General features: G+C 46.9%; 5 protein-coding genes across 5 annotated transcripts; 4 read left to right on the top strand and 1 right to left on the bottom strand.

The window, feature by feature from the left end:
• Nucleotides 1-123: 123 nt before the first annotated feature.
• SPPG_05475 (uncharacterized protein) lies at nucleotides 124-5,901 on the top strand (the record flags this gene model as incomplete). Its single annotated transcript, XM_016753686.1, has 20 exons — nucleotides 124-771; nucleotides 838-892; nucleotides 956-1,100; nucleotides 1,162-1,235; nucleotides 1,300-1,401; nucleotides 1,469-1,649; nucleotides 1,716-1,846; nucleotides 1,907-2,052; nucleotides 2,125-2,286; nucleotides 2,530-3,560; nucleotides 3,635-3,892; nucleotides 3,971-4,025; nucleotides 4,090-4,166; nucleotides 4,233-4,390; nucleotides 4,458-4,598; nucleotides 4,666-5,078; nucleotides 5,145-5,170; nucleotides 5,242-5,489; nucleotides 5,555-5,625; nucleotides 5,688-5,901. The coding sequence occupies exons 1-20, from the start codon at nucleotides 212-214 to the stop codon at nucleotides 5,899-5,901; spliced, it is 4,248 nt and encodes a 1,415-aa protein (XP_016607259.1). The 5' UTR covers nucleotides 124-211.
• A 783-nt stretch (nucleotides 5,902-6,684) lies between these two features.
• SPPG_05474 (uncharacterized protein) lies at nucleotides 6,685-8,115 on the top strand (the record flags this gene model as incomplete). Its single annotated transcript, XM_016753685.1, has 1 exon — nucleotides 6,685-8,115. The coding sequence occupies one exon, from the start codon at nucleotides 6,685-6,687 to the stop codon at nucleotides 8,113-8,115; it is 1,431 nt and encodes a 476-aa protein (XP_016607258.1).
• Nucleotides 8,116-8,199: 84 nt separating this feature from the next.
• Nucleotides 8,200-10,721, bottom strand: SPPG_05473 (uncharacterized protein). The gene is made up of 2 exons (XM_016753684.1): nucleotides 10,334-10,721; nucleotides 8,200-10,244 (listed from the first exon to the last, which is right to left on the bottom strand). Exons 1-2 carry the CDS (start codon nucleotides 10,403-10,405, stop codon nucleotides 8,277-8,279), a joined length of 2,040 nt encoding a protein of 679 aa, XP_016607257.1. The 5' UTR covers nucleotides 10,406-10,721; the 3' UTR covers nucleotides 8,200-8,276.
• A 127-nt stretch (nucleotides 10,722-10,848) lies between these two features.
• Nucleotides 10,849-12,902, top strand: SPPG_05472 (uncharacterized protein). Its single transcript, XM_016753683.1, has 5 exons — nucleotides 10,849-11,115; nucleotides 11,171-11,358; nucleotides 11,427-11,491; nucleotides 11,575-11,655; nucleotides 11,720-12,902. The coding sequence occupies exons 1-5, from the start codon at nucleotides 11,088-11,090 to the stop codon at nucleotides 12,741-12,743; spliced, it is 1,386 nt and encodes a 461-aa protein (XP_016607256.1). The 5' UTR covers nucleotides 10,849-11,087; the 3' UTR covers nucleotides 12,744-12,902.
• Nucleotides 12,903-13,386: 484 nt separating this feature from the next.
• On the top strand, nucleotides 13,387-17,902 carry SPPG_05471 (uncharacterized protein). The gene is made up of 11 exons (XM_016753682.1): nucleotides 13,387-13,479; nucleotides 13,613-13,931; nucleotides 14,011-14,229; nucleotides 14,297-14,443; nucleotides 14,515-14,736; nucleotides 14,799-15,471; nucleotides 15,533-15,810; nucleotides 15,877-16,122; nucleotides 16,186-17,042; nucleotides 17,118-17,198; nucleotides 17,271-17,902. Exons 2-11 carry the CDS (start codon nucleotides 13,694-13,696, stop codon nucleotides 17,799-17,801), a joined length of 3,492 nt encoding a protein of 1,163 aa, XP_016607255.1. The 5' UTR covers nucleotides 13,387-13,479; nucleotides 13,613-13,693; the 3' UTR covers nucleotides 17,802-17,902.
• The last annotated feature ends 804 nt before the right edge of the window (nucleotides 17,903-18,706 follow it).

Below are 18,706 nucleotides of genomic sequence, written 5' to 3'. Positions count from 1 at the left end.
AACCTGGGCCGTGGCTCGGTACCACCCGTGGATAAGCGGCCAGCAGGGCCAAACGATCTTTTTGGCGGCCGGGACATCGGAACCACCCCCACCGTCTAGCTTACGAGATCAACATCACAGTCCAGCTTCGACTTTTTTAAACATGCTTTTCATACGACTGTAGTCCCGCATCGCAAAGTGCGGTTGGACTACGACCTCTTTAGTGCTCAATATGTCAGATCGGGTAGAGGATCCGGTGGAAATACTCATTCCTGGGGAGAGCATTATCCCGTCCAATCCAGAGCAACCCGTATCGACTATCGTCGTCCAACCAGCAGCCATTGGATCTCAGGTCGTCCATCCCATCAATCCTGAACTTAACAAATGGCTCCCAAGTCGGGCTGTTCTCCACTGGCTAACACCCTTCGTACGCCTCGCCTCTCGTCATCCCCTGCAAAATGAAGATTTATTTGATCCTCATCCTCGCTTCTCGGCCAGCGTCTTGGGCAAATTACTTGCAGCTCGAACAAAAAACCTTCGCAGAGAATCATCACCACCAATACCGACACCGTCAATCGAGCGCCCATCTATGGTTCACCTTGCAAGCGCTACCAGTACAGTGAATGGTTCTACTGAATCTCTGGCTGATGACTCTACACGACGCCGGAATGCATGGAATGAAGACAAAAACGACAAATTCGTACAACCTACGGGATTCATTGATGCTCAATTGAAGAAGAAGTTCCGGAGAGAGTTGATTTACAGTGCCTGGACGTTATTCAAATCAGACTGGTGGGTTGGATCACATCATTGCGATGTATGATGAGGATAGCACCAATTACGCTCATTTTTGCTCAGGATCGCTTCAGGAATTGCACATGTCGTGGGTGCGGTCTCGAGTGTTCTTTCTCCGGTAGGCGTGAGGCTAGCGCTAGCTTCAAGAATTCTCTTTGCTCATGCCTATACTATACCTTAGTTGATCCTTGAAAATATCATATCAACATTACAAGATGCAAGCGCACCAACATACCAAGGTTACTTACTCTGCCTCGCACTATTGGCGCTTCAGATGCTGCAATCCGTGTGCACCTGTTACTATTCAAAAAAAGATGCTGAATTGGGTAAGTTATGTTATTTCGGTAAGCCAGTACCAACCAGAATATTAAATATGCGATTATTTAGCAATTGCCCTTAGATCGCTATTTATCGGTGCAGTATATCGCAAGTCATTACGTTTATCGGCTGTGGCCCGTCAGGTATTTGTCGAATTAGTGGCGAAGATTGAGACAATCTGGGCTAAAAAATCTGTCTTTCTCACAGGAGTATTCAAATGGAAGGATAGTTAATCTTCTTTCAACTGATGCGACAGTTTTTGAGTTTTTTGGCCTTACCTTGCACGATGCATGGGTTGTGCCGTTGCAAGTAGGGTTCTGATCGTTCAATGAGCGGATCCTGGTTACATGTTTAATTAACCGCTTATTGCAACTAGATACTCTGTACATCTGCATTGATCATCTACTACCTCCGGTTTGCGGGACTTGCCGGAATAGGTCTCATGATACTATGTAGCATTGTTCAATCGTTCATGATGCGGCTGATTGCGAAATACGAATCAGCGTCGTTGAAGCAGACGGATCTGAGGATAAAGCAGATTAGTGAGATGTTGAATGGTAATTGTTTCATCTTGTTTGCACTTGGTAAGAGCTATACGCACTTACCTTACACAATACGCATAGGAATCAAAATCATCAAATTGTTCGCATGGGAGGAGAGCTTTCTTAAGCGAATTGGGAGTGTCCGCAGCTTGGAATTGAAGTCCTTAACAAAGGTGACTGTCACCAGTGCCTTATTTTATGGGTTCTCCTATGTATGTATCGGTGTGATTATTGTTTCTATGGTAGCATTGCTTAATACCCTTTCACGATAGGTGGTGCCCAGCTTGGTGGCCGTCGCAACTTTTATCGTCTACCAGGTGGCCCTCAACCAACCTCTTTCAGCGGATATTGTTTTTCCAGCTTTGGCACTGGTGAACCTTCTGAGAGTTCCCTTGATGAGTGTTCCAGAAATTGCGGGGTTCGTGGATTATAGTCCTTACCGGCATCGGAAATAAGTGTTGGAAAAATAACAGCCATATCTGGTCGTTAGATATGCCATTGAAGCGCGGGTCGCACTAGATCGACTCTCCCGATTTTTAGCGGCCCCTGAAATGGATGATGTGGGAAAACTTCTACATAATAAAGAGAGAGGCGGACCTTTTGCGGTGAAATTATCCAACGCTGATTTTGAATGGGAAAAGTGGAGTGGGGAGTCCGATCACGATAGCGAGGTACATGTTGCTCGAGATATATCCGTGCAAACGCCAACTTGTTGGCATTGACATTTGTCTGCAAACTTGCAGGCTACCGGCGGGGGATGTTCGGAAGGCTCCCGATCCAAATTTTTGGAAGTTAGTCCCGTATCCGCCTTTTATTCTCCGATAACCTCGCAAACCTTCAGTCCAGCAAGTTCAAGTGGTAGCATAGCCGGTTCCGGGCTATCTTCACTTTCGAGCAACTCCCTGAGCGCCATCACTCTTGAAATACCTCATAATAGCCTGTGCGCCGTCATTGGACCGGTCGGTTCTGGGAAATCATCCCTTTTGTTAGGTCTGTTAGGGGAGATGCGGCACATCCGCGGAGGTATGCACGTTACCCGTCCGATTGCATACTCCCCTCAACAAGCTTGGCTTCTCAATGCTACACTGCGGGATAACATCTTGTTTGGAAGCCCCTTTGATAAATCCCGTTACAACGCGGTGATAAAGGCAGCAGCATTAGTTCGAGATCTTGAACAATTGCCGAGAGGGGACATGACCGAAGTTGGTGAGCGAGGAGTAGCATTGAGTGGAGGACAGGCTGCGCGAGTTAATATTGCAAGGGCAATGTATTCTAACGCAAAGCTGCTATTACTTGATGATCCCCTGGCCGCGGTTGACGCTCATGTTGGCCAACAACTCTTTAGCGACGGCATCAGAAAGTACTGTGCTGATCGCACACGCATACTGGTAACGCACCAATTAGGCGTGTTATCGAATGTTGATTACATTGTATATATGGAGAACTGCCAAATAAAGGAAAAGGGCACATATCACGAGCTCATGGAGAGAAACGGACGTGTTGCTGCACTCGTGCGCGAGCATGCGAATCAAAGCGTCGAAGCTAGCGGTGAAGAACTGGAAGTCTCAAACCTTGCTATTGCCGTCACTGTCCCTCAAGCAAAGGCTTCACCGTCACCCGTCACTCGAGCCAGACCTGTGAGTCCAGCGGCTCCAAAACAACCCACAACAGTCGGCGGCAACATTCTTATCGAAGAGGAACGCGAGACTGGAGCAGTGAAACTGCAATTGTATATTATTTATATGCGGGCGGCGGGAGGATTTTTGCTGTGGTTAGGTGTAATTTCGGTCGTATTTTTCATTCAGATGGATAAGGTCGTTACGGATTTGTGGCTTGTTTGGTGGAGTACCGAGAAATTCGATGCAGGAAAAGGAGTGTATGTGGGTGTTTATGCTGGCTTGGGTCTCGTTCAAGCACTCTCTGCTGGTAGGATGTGCCTTCGGTCTCACCTATGCTGGGCACAACTAACCTCATGACTCCTCTCTTTTCCTTTTTCGCAGCTACGCTTGCCTTGCTGACAACCGCCGCCAGTTTGCGCGCTTCAAACGTGCTTCATTCGAATGCGCTAAAGCGCCTGATGTATGCACCAATGTCCTTCTTCGATGGCACACCTGCTGGTCGAATATTGTCTCGATTTTCCCGGGATGTGGCAGAGATTGATAGATGGCTGGCATTGACCATAAGATCCCTTATGAATCTCTGGGGGAGTGTTATAGCGAGTATTGGGTTGATTGGATATGCAGTACCAGTGATTTTTGGTACGTTAGTTTGTTGTCCTCTGTCATGAAATTGGGCCGAAATTGCCATGTGGAAGTTAACTCCTTTGTCCTACACAGTTGTATTTGCACCACTGCTTCCGATCTACTATTTTGTACAGGGCCTTTATCGAAAGTAAGTAGCGAAACGATCCAATACTAGCATCCATTCTGAAATTGCTTACTGACTTGTTTTCCAGTGCCGCACGAGAGCTGAAGCGTCTCGAATCACTGGCTCGGTCACCTCTGTTCGGACACTTTAGTGAGTCCCTCAATGGTAAGGGCATGGCGTGGTGCAGCCTGGCCTTGGAGCTCTTCTCATGGATGTAAATGTCACGGACAGGTCTTCCGACCTTGCGAGCCTACTCTGCCACATCTCGCTTCGTTACCCGTGCTGATACCTTCTTGGACAACGCAAACAGACCTTCTCTCATCAAATACTATGTAAACGCATGGGTAGCGTTGCGAATGGAGATCTTGTGTGGATTCGTCTGCTTCATGGTAAGCTTACATGAAGATTGTTAAAGAAATCATCCTAAGCTAACGGCACCCAATGTGTCATCTCAAGGTCGCTACACTTGGCCTGGCTTTTCGCATTTCACCTTCTCTGTTGGGTCTCGCTCTTAGCTATACGCTCTCGCTGACAAGTGCCTTGAATAGCGCAATGAACGTTTTCGCAAACACGGAATCCAGAATGAACTGTGTCGAGGTTTGTTCGTTCGTCTAGCTACGATGTGCACTGTCGAAGGTCGTAATCATATTCTCTTGCTACTCAGCGCATTAACTACTATGCAACTGCCATCCCAATGGAACCCCAATCAGTTGCTGACGTACCGCGAAATTCAGTAGAACCCGAACCCACCCGAACCAACAAAGTTGTCCCTACAAGAACCAAACCTAACCTTCCACGCCTGCAGATCCCTCGTCCAAAATGGCCATCTTTGGGCGCGATTGAGTTCATAAATTATTCGCTAAGATACAACCCTGATAATCCTCCGGTTCTACGAAACATTACCTTGTCCATTGGAATGAAGGAAAAGGTGGGGATTGTGGGTCGAACTGGGGCGGGAAAGAGCAGTATCATTGCTGGGCTGTACAGGCTAGCGGAGGCTTCTTCCGGAAAAATCACGATAGATGGGGTGGATATTTCCACCGTAACTCTGAAGCAGTTAAGAAGAAGCTTATCGATGTAGGTGCATAGAATGTTTGCCAGTATGTGTTCAAAACTAACGGCTGGCGACGTTTTCGCAACCAGTATTCCTCAAGCACCAATTCTCTTTGGTAACGTAATGCACCGATGATGAATATGAAAGTGTTTCAAGCTAATATCTTTTCGGCTCATCTTTCTATAGAGGGTACAATACGCAGTAATCTCGACCCTACCGGCTTTCATCCAGACCAACATCTCTGGAAGATTCTCGAGAGATGTCGATTAAAGTCCTTTGTTGCTTCCATGCCCAGAAAGCTAGATGGACAAATTACCGAAAACGGGGAAAATCTGTCAGTCGGACAACGGCAATTGCTTTGTCTGGGCAGAGCTATGTTAATGTCTCCGAAAATTTTGATTATTGATGAGGCAACTGCGAACGTTGATTACGAGGTATGGTTAGAAATCTATTTGATCATCCTCAGCATGTTTGTTTATTTCACCTAATATCTCCAAAGACGGACGCTATGATTCAGCAAGTGCTCCGTACCCACCTACGTCAATGTACAATCCTTACCATAGCCCATCGGTATGTCTATGCCGCATGAATAGGACGCATGATGTATGGTACTAACATTCGGTTTAAACTAGACTTTCAACCATCATGGATTATGACAAAATCCTAGTTCTTGACCACGGACGTGTCGCTGAATTTGATTCTCCTCCCAATCTCCTTGCTAACCCGGAATCAGAATTTAGTAAGCTAGCTGAAGAAACCATGGGAGATAAGGCGGAGTCGTTGAAGAGTTTAGCCACAGAAGGGGGGAGTAGTAGTTGGGGGGATAAACTGGATTTAAATGAATAGATCTATATGTAAATACAGTCAATGGGTTATGTGCCGAGGATCCCGTCCAATGAAAGTCGGCGATACGCATGTGGAGCCTATCGAAGATTCGAAAGTGGTGGAACATCGATGTATATCGATTTGAAAAAAAAACAATACATGTTCGAGCTACTGATATTCCTATTACTACCTATAATCGAGAAAAAGTGCAGCACAACAATGTATTTAACCGCAATGCAATGGAACTAGGAATAAGGACACTATGAATGGGGATGATAGACGTGAATGTACAATTTCATAAGCATCACTTGCTCCTCCATCGGCAGGGTTACAGTAATTATACTCAACTTTGAGACAGACTCTCTCTCCAAAGAACGTTAAGAATGGCTTGACTACCTTGGATTAACTCACCATCTAGCTAGTAGCTACCGTCAAACCGAAAGTTATGGTTTACTTATCACTACAACCACGTTATTAGGGTCGGAGGTTCGGAGGCTAGCTATAGCTTAATTTAGCCCGTTCCATGGAGCTTCCTTCATGACAGATAACCTTCCATAGCAATGGCTCTCCTGAATAAATACTTTCCGGGCTATTCAAATAATACCTGCTGATATGTTATTTAGCTCCAAGCGTACTTCCAGAGACAATCCATAATTCTGGCCCATGGAACCTCAATATATGCAACGTATTGGACGTTCCCATACAGATGCAGAAAGACTATTCAAATGGTTAGACTACTCTTCCTTTTTCAAATCTCTGCTTTGCTTGGAAAATTTCTCTCATTTCTCTCCATCTTAAACGAACATGGCACCCTCTATTAAAAGACCACGGCAAACAGTAAATCACTCTGGGCCTGTACTCACTCTTCCTCCCCTGCCGGTCGACATCTTTCCGCTGCTAGCTCAATGGTGCGATCCTGTCACCGCTGGCAGATTACGGGCAACTTGTCGAAGCGCTCAACTAGCCATCACACAAAAGCATCTAGCTTGGTCCTGGTACCAATTGGATGAGTTTGCCCTATATATCGAAGGTGACGACCAGTATGACAAGACGTTTTGGTATGCGGACTCAGAATTACTGCTTGGCACAAGTTACCCATTTGCTAGTGCATTACGGGCACGGTTAATTCTTGGCAGGCTGCCAAAACAGTTTTGTTCTGCCAATCTTCAAGACGCTCTCTCAAAAGCTGTCGTCAACAATCGTATTGAAACCGTTCAGACGCTTCTCCAGTTCAGCAATATTGATCCGGATCACTTCATACTTGTGAAAGCGGCTTCGAAAGGGTTCAAAGATATGTGCGAATTGCTCCTTGATTATGGTGCCGATGTTCATGTATGTGATGATTTGGCACTGCGAATCGCCGCCAGCAACGGAGACAAGGAAACCATGGTTTGCCTGATTAAGCGCGGTGCATCGGTGCACCATGCTTCGGTTTTGCCTCAAGCAGTCTCGAGTGGATCTTTGGAAGCCGTCAAGTTTTTGAAGGACTCTGGCGGTGTAACTCCAATAAACGTAAACTTTGCCATTCTAGAGTGCTTTGTTGGTAAACGCGACTGTCCAATTGATATCATTCGTTTTCTTTTGCACCATGGCGCCGATCCCTCGGCGAGGCCAACGAGAAGAAGTGAATCAATCCTCGTGCGGGCTGTAAAAAGAGGATGGTGCGAAGCTGTGTTGCTGTTATTGGATTATCAGGCAGATAAGTATTGTCGTGAAAAGGCATTTGCAGCGCTGATCTTTCTCGCTCGCAAGAATCCATCCGACGCCGCAACGATGATGGATATTTTGATCAATGTCGGTGGTGTCGATATTTCCACCATACATTCAAGAGAAGTCATTCTGGATCTTTGCCAATTCGGACTCTTGCGAAAATGTATCTTAAACATCCTCCGGCCTTACATGACGTCAAGATTTCTGGTGCAAATGCTGAAAGAAACTCTCATCAGCAGACGGATTTGTGAATGGACGGCGATCTTTCAAGCGAAAATGCTCGTATCAATTGGTGCGAGTACGAGGCGTCTCGATGAAAGTGTGTTTATCGACGCTATCACCGTAGCAAGAGATGATGTTACCATTTTGCTTGCCAAGTGGGGGATAAAGGTGGACAGGTACTGGTTGGATTGGGCGCAGGACGTAGCCTCAACGAGGGGACAATCATTGATGGGCCCGATCCGGATAGCAGTCAGGATTCTGGAAGGACAATTACCAAAAGAGCTGGAAAAGGACACATTTTGATGGGGTTTTGCAATGTAACTCTTTGCTTTGCACTTGTAAATAGAAAATATAAAGTGAAAACTGATTGGAGCAAAACTTAGGGAGTGCTGAATAAATCCTGTTCTGACTTGGGTATAAAAATTACTACTCATTATACACAACCCCCTTGGGCTTTTGCACTCTCACATCCCATATGCAAACTCTGGCGGGATCAAACCAACTGGTCGAGGGGCCTCGCTCTCTACCTTCTCCTCTTTACCACCCACCCTGGCAACCGCCGAGGCTCTTCTCGACTCACTCTCTCCCTCTTCGGCGACCTCCTTCACACATGACTGTCTTCTCTCCGCAGTGCTCAATCGCTCCAAAACAGTCTCTCTTCTCTTCTGCACAGGTAGGTTACCCTGTTCCCAGAGACCCATCATCAGAACTCGATACTCTTCTGTTCTTATAAACTTTGGAACAGAATCGCCAGCAACAACTTGAAAGATGTGAGCCTCTGTCGCAGAGAACATCCAAGGTTCGAACGTTTCTTGGACTTTCTTTTCGTTGGCTACTTGCCAAAAGGCTTTTGGAAGGGCTTGAAGAACATCGCGGAAGGCTACTGAAGTGGGGTTGATGGGGTCCCGTATTGCAAGAAGAGATGCAGGAAAGTGCGCGAAGAACGGTTCAAATGGCTCCATTACAGATGTGAGGTATTTGATGAGCTTGGAAGGAATATTAATTTCGTGACTAGAGGTGGGTGTTATGTACTTTAAGTAAATTGCCACTGCATGAGGGACAAGGGTCTCCTTGTCTTTTTTGTGTTGAATGTCGCGCACGACTTCTCTGCTTTCTTCATCTAGATTTTCGATGGATTGACTCCGATCGTAGCACATTCTAAACCTTTCCGCATCGACCATAAAGTCGTAGTTTTCCTCGCAAAATAGGGTCGTTACAAAGGATTGAAAGAGACTGCGAACGGGAGGGAGGGAGAGAATAGTTGTCAGGCGGGATGTGTGGGTCTCTTTTTGCGTTTCCCAAGGGAATGACGGGAGCACACTTATGCTGCCACGGCGGGCAGGGGGATGCGAGATGGAAATGGATCGGGCGCGAGTGTCTGAGGAACTTGGAATATCTTGGGTGGTAAACGATGTTTGCCGGCGATTCTTCATGAAGGGGAAAGCATTGCTGCTGCTTTGAGGTTGGACTGTCGCCAGCATTTCAGACGATTTCCGCACAAATTCGTCGAACTTGTCGAGATTCTCCTTTGAGATTATAGGTTTCCCGTCGTCCATCAAGTGACCTGTACCAGTATTCCCATGCGTACTCATTTTCTTTAGCCTTTCACCGATTCCGGACATGTTGTCTTTCACACCTGCGAAAAAGTCTTTCACACCCGGCACCTTTTGTTCTGGCCATCCGGCAATACTTGCACCCAAACCTGTCACCTGGTACAAGATGCCTTTATGATCTCTAAACACCTTCTCGGACGAATCGATTTGGCGAATCCACCCGGCAGCCATAAATCTATCCGCAATATTAAGACATTCTTCAGAAGTCATAGCTGTTGTGGTTTCCAGAAGATGGACAATGGCTTCATGTCCGGTAAAAGTATCGGTATAAGTTTTAAGCATGTGCATCCGGTCCTTTACAAGGATTCCCGGCAGGGGGGTTGAGGCGGTGACACTAGCTCTAGGAGTGTTGCTTTCCGATGAACCTGGAGAAGATGAATTCAATGGGCCAGAGAGTTGTTCCCCAGCCTTTTCTTTCTCTGGCGTCCATTCATTCGGTCCATCTGAGCCAGCAAATCGCTTGAAGATGGTGGTAGGATCCGTTACACACACTCCATATCGGAATTCCAGATGAACGATCGGTGAATCTGCGCGACGCTTTGTATCGCTTTTCACTTGCAGTCCTTTTCGGCCGATCGCGTATACACCTTTTGGCTTGACGCTGTCCTCGTCACCCTCAAGCGCCCGGAGAAGCCGGCCTTGAATGTAACGGTGGATGACTCGCGTGGCATCCTCCCGGTCTAAGCCTGATGTGACAGATTGTAAGGCAGTTATGGCCTCATCTCCCGTAAAAGTATTGGGAACAGTTTTGAGTCGGACGCGATGATCTGCTAACGGAAGGACGCGGGTGAAATATGTGAAAACTTGGAGCAACTGGACCTATAAATTGTTGACATGAAAAGTTATTAATTTCGCCACCACTCTTGAATTCAAAAAGTTTAGAGCCGCATCACAGCTTCCTTCCTTACCCGATTTTCAGAATCCAAAATTGAGAGCGGATTTTCAGAGTCAAATTGTGGACAAAAAACGTTGGAGGTCATGATTGATATGTTCAGGTCAGATCAAACAAGAAAAGAAAGACACTATCCGGAGAGCAATAGAACAAGGGCTGGTCCGGGGTTTAAATAGGCCAAGGTAGAGTGGCAGATCTGCCAATATACTTTCTCCCACTACCATCCCATCCGACGCCCCCTTCCGAACAGTATCAAAGGGACACTCTATTCATTTTCCGCATGCCCCAAAATAGACCCTTCTACACCACGCTACTGCTATTGACCCTCATCGTCTGCACACATTGGAGAATATCACATAACTCTAAGAAACAAACGTGCATCGCAGATCCCAATTCCACAACCACAGAGGTGCCCTTAAACCCACCCGCTGGAGATACCCGAACGGCGAAGAAAGCACCGCTCTGCTGAGTCAGCACGGACGCGTGATAACGTCAATATACGCGTGACACTATCCATGCTGAGGTGAAGAGACTTTCAACCAGGTTGGGGGCTGTTTGCAACTCGTTGACAAACCCTCGCTGACGGCCTGAACGAGTTTCTTTACGGTATTTTTTTGATTGGGTGTGTGGGTGGTGGAAGACAAGAGCATACTGTTGTTGTTCTGTTGTTGTTGTTCCGTCTGGCTCTTGAGCACACAACCTGGCAAACCCGCGCGAGTGTCCAATTTTATCGCCTCCCGCCCCAGACTGGTCATATTTGACTGATAACCATGGCCAGGACGTCCAAGCTTCACTCCAGTAAGCATCGCTTTTTTTCTACTCTTTCTGACACAATCCAAACACATCTCTTTAGCAAATATTGGCCCATATCCTGCACACCGCATACAGACCCATCTGCCAGCGGCATCGCACATTGCTCCGTCGGCAGAGTGCTGCATACTCTCTATTCCACGATCCATAGAATTCTATGACCTTCCCCCTGAACTGAGAATCAGAATCTTTAGGTTTTTGGAGGAAGATGAATTGCGTCGGTGCCTGGGTGTGAGTGCTTGCATTCCTTCTCCCTGATGTCTGGAAGGTGTCATAAACAGGGAAAAATGACATTTTAGGTATGTCGGCAGTGGAGGAACGATGCGAGTGATGGTTCGCTGTGGGGGGTTATTGATTTGAAGAGGTAATGTGGTCCAGTGTTGCTTTGAGAGATCTGCGTGCCGCCATGGTAGGTTGGGGTTGTTTACTGACTAGTGTTTCGGGTAGGTACACGCGCCCAGTGTCGGAACAGTATGTTAAATGCCTGGTCAAACGAGCCGGCACATTTCTGCATACTGCGAATTTTCGGTAATCCGCATTTCTTTAGAATTATGCAGTAATAATCAACCTCGTATCTAATTTCCCATCTTAGAAATTGTAACCCGCCTCTCCACCTCCTCCCTTCCATTACGCATCTCAGCCTAGTAGGATGCCATTCTGTAACCTCGTACACTCTCTCAGACTTTTTGTCTGTGCGTAACACGGTGCTCCAGACACTCAATCTATCGTCACTCCAATGTATTGGGACCGTACATCTTCTTCTTATCGGTCTGAATTTTCCAGGGTTGCAGGACCTGGATGTAGGATGTTGTCCCGGCGTGGATGACAAGGGACTTGTCAGTGTTGTTAGAGGATGCAAGCAACTGAGGAGGTTCAGGTCTCCTGGCTGCATCAATGTAGGAGATGAAGGAGTGCAGGCGCTGATGGGGCTGGCAACATTGACACATTTGAATATCTCCCATTGTTCAAATGTGACTAATTTGGCAAGATCGGGAAGGTCGATGCTGACACATCTTCAACTCTCGACCCTTCAACGACTGGCACTACAGAACTTCTACCATCTGCCGCGGAGCATAACTCACCTTGTTCTTTCATCCTCTCCGCACCTTACCGATATTGAATTGGACGCAATTTCCCGGCTCCCACTGAGCCACTTGGATCTGGACTCTTGCGGACTCATTTCCGACCGGACAGCACATTACCTCTGCGCACATCAAACCAAAGATACCCTTTCCTACCTTTCACTTGCCTCCACGTCCGTCACGGCGGCAGGCATCTGCACCATTCTCCGATACTGTTCCAATATGCAACATCTCGATGTCACCTCTACAGCTGCGAATGACTCGGTTCTTAAACTGCTAGGCTACCTTCATGCAAAAACCGGATCTGGTGAATTCAAGTTACGATGCGTAGAGGTTGTGGATTGTGTCGGGATAACAAAGGAGGCCGTTCTAAGAGCTAGGGCTTGCGGGGTTGTGGTCAAGAGCTTCTGGAATGGGGAAGGTACGAGGGCCGGCAGTGGACAGCAAAGTCCCGGAGAGAGACAAGCAGGTGAACAGAGGAGAAGAGTGAGTAGTGGAGCAATAAGTAGAAGGAGGGTTTGTGTGATCTTGTGATATTTGTAGAGGTTCTCTGTGTTTGGTTTTCCCGACAGTCTTTTTTTTTTTTTGGCGTATGCTGTCGTTAGTTAGTCATGGTTTTGAGTGAAAAACTTTTTCTATGCTAGGTATTCAGTTTGCAATAATTCAAGTCATTAATGAGAAATGAGATGGGGCGTATCTGTAATTTATTATCCGTTATGGCAAAGTAAAAAACAGAAGAAGACTTGGTGAAGTACCAGAGTTCATATTGCTTATCAAATTGCTTCATCATCAAATGTTGTTGTCGGCCATTCTTTTTCGCTCAGACTTCAGAGTGCGCAATGCATCTGCCAACAAGTCTTTTTTTCCGCAAGACCTCAATCCCAGTAAAGGGGACAAGGACGGGATTTTTGCCTGGAAAGCGCAGATTAAGTCTAGTTTCGTTCTTATCAGCTCGACCCGACAAGTGTCAAAACAACTGTTCATAGCACCATTTCCTTGCGCTGTTCAGACATGTGTTGCTGGCAAAAGCAATGTTGACACTGCCCTTAACGTTTTTAGCGCATAAAGTGGGGGCAAGGCAAAGGTTTTTGTTTATAATCCCCCTATCTTTGATTACGTCATGGGACGATCGGTCTGATCACATGGGCTACCTGAGGGGGGTGAAATGGGGGTCGGAAATTGCCTCATGGTAGACTGCAGATTGTTTGCATTTTAGCTTTTTTTTGTTCGTCTCGTCGTCGTCGTTATTGTTTTTGCCTGGTTTAGAAAGGTGTGTATATCACTTACTACTAACAAGTTGTGAATTCATTGGTGATTAGGAAGGTTTTTGGCGTCCGAGGGAGTTCGCGTGCCCTTATAGAATTCATGTACTTACTTGTCCTTGTGCAAATGTTTGTCAAAAGAGCATACAGGTTCCAGGGCCATAGAATTCGATCTCGTCGAGCCCTACCTTTCATTCTGATACGTTTTTGCCAAAAAGCCTCATGCACTTTACATCTCAGTTAACGAGCGTAACGGCGATTGTCAACACTTTGCTGGCTGCACACGTTTCAGCAACAAAAGGAAATGGTGTTGTGCCGCTCACCAGCACGCCTTGGCTAGAGCGTCGTGCGTTGAATGCATCTCTGGCACAGAATTGTTTAAATTTCGGGAGATGGGATGAGAGCCTGGGACACTGCGAGTGTCCGCCTGGTTTTGGGGGCAATGATTGCGGCACGCCTTGTAAGTGGCCGTTAGATTCTATTGCCTTTACAAGTTGTCGCTGACCAAATTGATTTCATTCCCGTTTATATGCATGTAGTATGTGATTCGCTGCCAGACGGTCCAAATAGACATCCTCGTGATCCACACCAGCATAGCTGCCTCTGTGCCGACGGATGGACAGGAATCAACTGCAATGTCTGCATGAGGAACGATGTATGTGATGCGCTTGTACCTCCATTAGGACCTGGGGAAGAGGCGACATGTTTTTCGAGTATTCGGCCGATAAATCGGAATTATTTGCAGTGCGAAGTGACCAGTCAGTAGGGCCCTTTGATTGCGCAGCTTGAGAAATGCATACTTAACAAGGGTCACGTTGACTATAGACAAAGCGATTGTAGAACAGCTGGACGGGAAAAAGGCGGAGATAACATATGCGTGCGATGCATCCGATGGATCTTGTGCATTCCAGTTCTGGGCAGACGAGCAGGAAAGCTTCTTTTGTCAGTTGAGCGAATGTACCGCCAATGAAGGTATTTTGGCATTGTCCGTTACTTGATAGAATCGGTCATATGTTTATCACTGGTCACTCGTACTACTACAGCGCACAGCAAAGGGGTAAATCGCACCACCATAAACTGCGCGAAAATGCATTGCGGCTGCTACCCAGGACGTATGCTTTGTGATCCAAACGGAATGGACCTTTCGGAATGGTTTGCATCGGACGATCCTGAAGAAGGTGGACCGGTGGGACCTGGAACCTTGCAGTGCGAAGAAACCGAAACACATGAAGGGGAGTTACCGGATCGGAAATGCACGTTCTCTGGTACGATGTTTGCGTCCTGCTATGTGGAGATAGACCGCATTGCTAATAGATGTGAATCGCAGAACCCCATATGAACAATCTGATATCGACATTTTTTGGAGACGATAACATCAAACTGGCATGTCCTATCGCCGGGGAATGCGTTCGTGCCAGCCAAATCCCAGGTGCGCCAGGTGGTGTACCGGGTGACCAACCTCCAGACGGTAGTTCAGGCTTTTCACCCCTCCTCATCGGGCTCATGTGCGCTGGGGCAGCGGTTCTTCTCGCCGGCGTGTTTGGTGGTATCTGGTGGGCGCGCGAGCAGACTGTCAAAGAGTTCGCGGGAATATATGAGGCCATTGACGAGATTGACGCTTATGATTATGAAGATGATGAAAATGGGACACGAAGAGCTGCCATGATGAGTAATCACACGCCGGCGGAGATTATGTTCCGAGATGTTACTTATTTGATTGATCGGAGCGCACATCCAAAGAGAAAGTGGTGGCCTTTTACTAAGAACGCTGCGACCACGACTCACTCAGGAACGCAGGATGGGAACAAGCTCATGGTTTTGGATGGTGTCCAGGGTATTGTCAGACCGGGTGAAGTGATGGCTATCATGGGCGGATCAGGGGCTGGTAAAACCACCTTTTTGGATATCCTTGCCAGAAAGAACAAGAGTGGTATAGTGACTGGTGAAGTAATAGTTAATGGTAAATTTATGGGGGATGAGGAATATCGATCTATTATAGGGTAAGCATGAGCTTGTTTCGATCAAACATTCGATCGCTCGTTCACATGTTACGTCTCTCAGCTATGTGGACCAAGAAGACACCTTAATGGACACGCTGACCGTTTACGAAACAATAATGTATTCTGCCCTCCTTCGTCTTCCCCGCACCATGTCTCCCGAAGCCAAAAGGGCTAGAGTCATGGAAACGATGATGGAGCTCGATATTCTGCACATTGCTAATCGGCGGATTGGGTCAGCGGGAACCAGGGGGATTAGCGGGGGAGAGAAGCGTCGAGTATCCATTGCCTGCGAGCTGGTAACGGGTGCCAGTGTGTTGTTTTTGGATGAGCCTACCAGTGGTGAGTTGCGATGTCCGCACGCCTTGACAATTATGTGCCTACTGGACTAACACTGTGGTGATGAAGGTCTGGATGCGTTCAATGCCTACAACGTCATTGAATGCCTGGTGAATTTGGCGCGAACGTATCATCGTACTGTCATACTGACAATCCACCAACCCCGATCCAACATCTACGCGTTATTCGATAAGTTAGTGCTGTTGGCGCGTGGAAAGATGGTGTATTCGGGTCCAGCACAAGAGCCGTGTCGGGACTTTTTTCATAAGCAGGGGTTTGTCTGTCCTGTTGGTTTCAATATTGCAGATTATTTGGGTAAGTGCTCATGGTATCAGAAAATGGATTTTAGTGAGCGAGGCTAACGAGTGTACTGTTCAGTGGATTTGACAATGCATGTTGCGAATGAGGTCGATACTCCACCTCAATCGGCCATCGGGTCAGCTAGCGAAGTACCATCACCTACGGATGGTCTGGCACCGGTCTTTGTGCCCGTGTCAACTTCATCATCTACTCCTTCCACCTGGTCATCGCTTCCTGCGGTTCCGCGTCGAAGAAGGTCAAATGTACGCTTACAGCAGGAAACGGATTTGTTCACACCGCATAAAACGGTGGATGAGGAGGATGAAGGTGTAGGTATGCCAAATGGAGCTGACGCGGATACCGGTGGGGAGACCTCCTCTCTGACGCCTGTAGAGGAGTTGAAACCTTTGTTACCGCTTCCGAATGAGCGGTACAGTGTTCATGACGGGCATACTCTCGGCCGTGCCACGTCGAAGCAATCCTTGGCGTCGAAACGTGGATCGATTATACACGGGGAGAGTAATCGGCAATTAAGGGCGCTTGCGACTGCTTATGGCGAAAGTCAGGTTGGCGAGACCATGGCACGGACGATTGATGAGGCGGTCAGGGAAGCCAATGCTCGACAACCAGCTGCAACTGTAGAAAGTAGTCTGGACGGCTTGAGCAACCATGTTCAACGGATTCTGAATACCAAGACGCACCACCGTGCTACGCTCTGGACCCAATTCCGTATCCTTTCCTCTCGAACGTTCAAACACTTGTATCGTAATCCGGATCTATTGCGGACACACTATATTATTAGTGTTGTTGTGGCGATTTGCCTGGGGTTATTGTTTTGGAAAGTTGATTTGAGTTTGAGTGGGTTTCAAAATCGGATGGGGGTGCTGTTTTTTGTGTGTAGCGTTTTTGGGTTTGGTTGTCTAAGTTCTATGCAGGTCAGTTTTTCCTTTTTTCCTGAATGGTTGCTTGCTTCTGTGCGAATATGTGGTTGACACCCAGAGGCGTTTTAGGTATTTGCGAGTGAGAGGTTAATTTTTGTGAGGGAGCGGGCAAATGGATATTATAGTCCTGTGACATACTTTATGTCCAAGGTAAGGTCGCTGGTATTGTCTACTGCGAATGCAAAATGCGAACGTGGCAACTCAACACATACGTTGGGTTAGGTCCTATTCGACCTCATCCCTCTTCGAGTGATCCCACCCATCCTCCTCGGCCTCATCTCCTACCATATGATTGGTCTCCGCGCCGACAACATCTTTTTCCTACTCCGATTTCTGTTGGTCCTGGTTTTGTTCAACTTGACCGCCGCAGCCTGCTGTCTGGCCATCAGTATCATCATTTCTGACTCTGGCGTGGCTACATTGGTTGCGACCCTTGTCATGCTCTTTGAAATGCTCTTTGGTGGCATGCTCTTGAATAAGGCGACCATACCATGGATTGCTCGATGGGCCTGTCACGGCAGTTTCTTTAACGCTGGGTGGGAGGCCCTTATGGTGAATGAAGTCAACGGGCTGATGCTGTACGAAACGAAATTCGGGTTGAAGATTAATGTGCCAGGAACGTTGGTTTTACAGACATTTGGATTGAATGCGCAGGGATATTGGGGGGATGTTGTGAGGTTGGGGGGAATGTTGGGGATATTACTGTTTGCCGGTTTCTTGTGGCTGGCGGTGGTAGTCAAGGAACGACGGTAAAGAGAATCGCATGAAGGGGTGTGCATGGTACCTGATACTTTGGAGTATTACTTTTGATTAATACATAACAATGGAATTCTGATTGTTTCCTTCAAGCACAAAATCACTGCATCCATATTTACAAGAACATTTGATGAATATTAAACCATGAACAATACTTTCTAAACTATTTCACCAATATAAAATGACTTTGCCAAATGGAAATGCACCCACAAACGCCAATTTCCAATGCTGATACGCAAACGGGAGACCTTATCATACTGCATAAGTCTTTTTGGTTTTGCGCACGACCAAATGAACAAAAACTCTTACCAATGATAGTCACGGCAAAAATGAGCGCCAATAGGAAATGAATCAGCGCAATGCCCCACCCAAACAGTAAAAACCACAAAATGTTGAAAAAGAATCTACACCCATTCACACCCTCTCTTGCCGCTATTTCCGATCCAAAGGGGAGTAATGCGAGTGCACCGAGTTTGATGGCTTCGATTCCGAATGGGAAACCAACGACTACGAACAACAGGGTCATTACGGTAAAACAATATTCAATATCAATGTGTTGTATCAAGCAAAAAAAACATGTGGTACATACTTGTTAGCATGAGAACCACACCTCCCAAGCAATCTAAAACCATAGAGTCAGTGACAGGTCAAACTAAAAAAAAGCGAATTACCACAGAACGTACAAAAGAGAAAGAGCACCTCTCCTCCCAAGAGGATCCACAAAATGTTTAAAAGCACATTATGGCATTCCATTGTTCGTCCTGTTTTGCTTGCTTGTGTTGTTTTTGGCTGTTGTAAGAATGGGCCAACACCTAGGAAAACCGCTTTCAAGTAATGGGCTAGTGTGCAAATTGACACCCCGACAAGAACAAGTACAAGCCCTTGAAGCAAAGTCAAAACCA

The sequence above is a fragment of the Spizellomyces punctatus genome (assembly GCF_000182565.1).
Source record: "Spizellomyces punctatus DAOM BR117 chromosome Unknown supercont1.9, whole genome shotgun sequence".
Taxonomy (NCBI): domain Eukaryota; kingdom Fungi; phylum Chytridiomycota; class Chytridiomycetes; order Spizellomycetales; family Spizellomycetaceae; genus Spizellomyces; species Spizellomyces punctatus.
The sequence above is the reverse complement of the archived record's forward strand: the minus strand, read 5'-3'. Positions and strand labels throughout refer to the sequence as shown.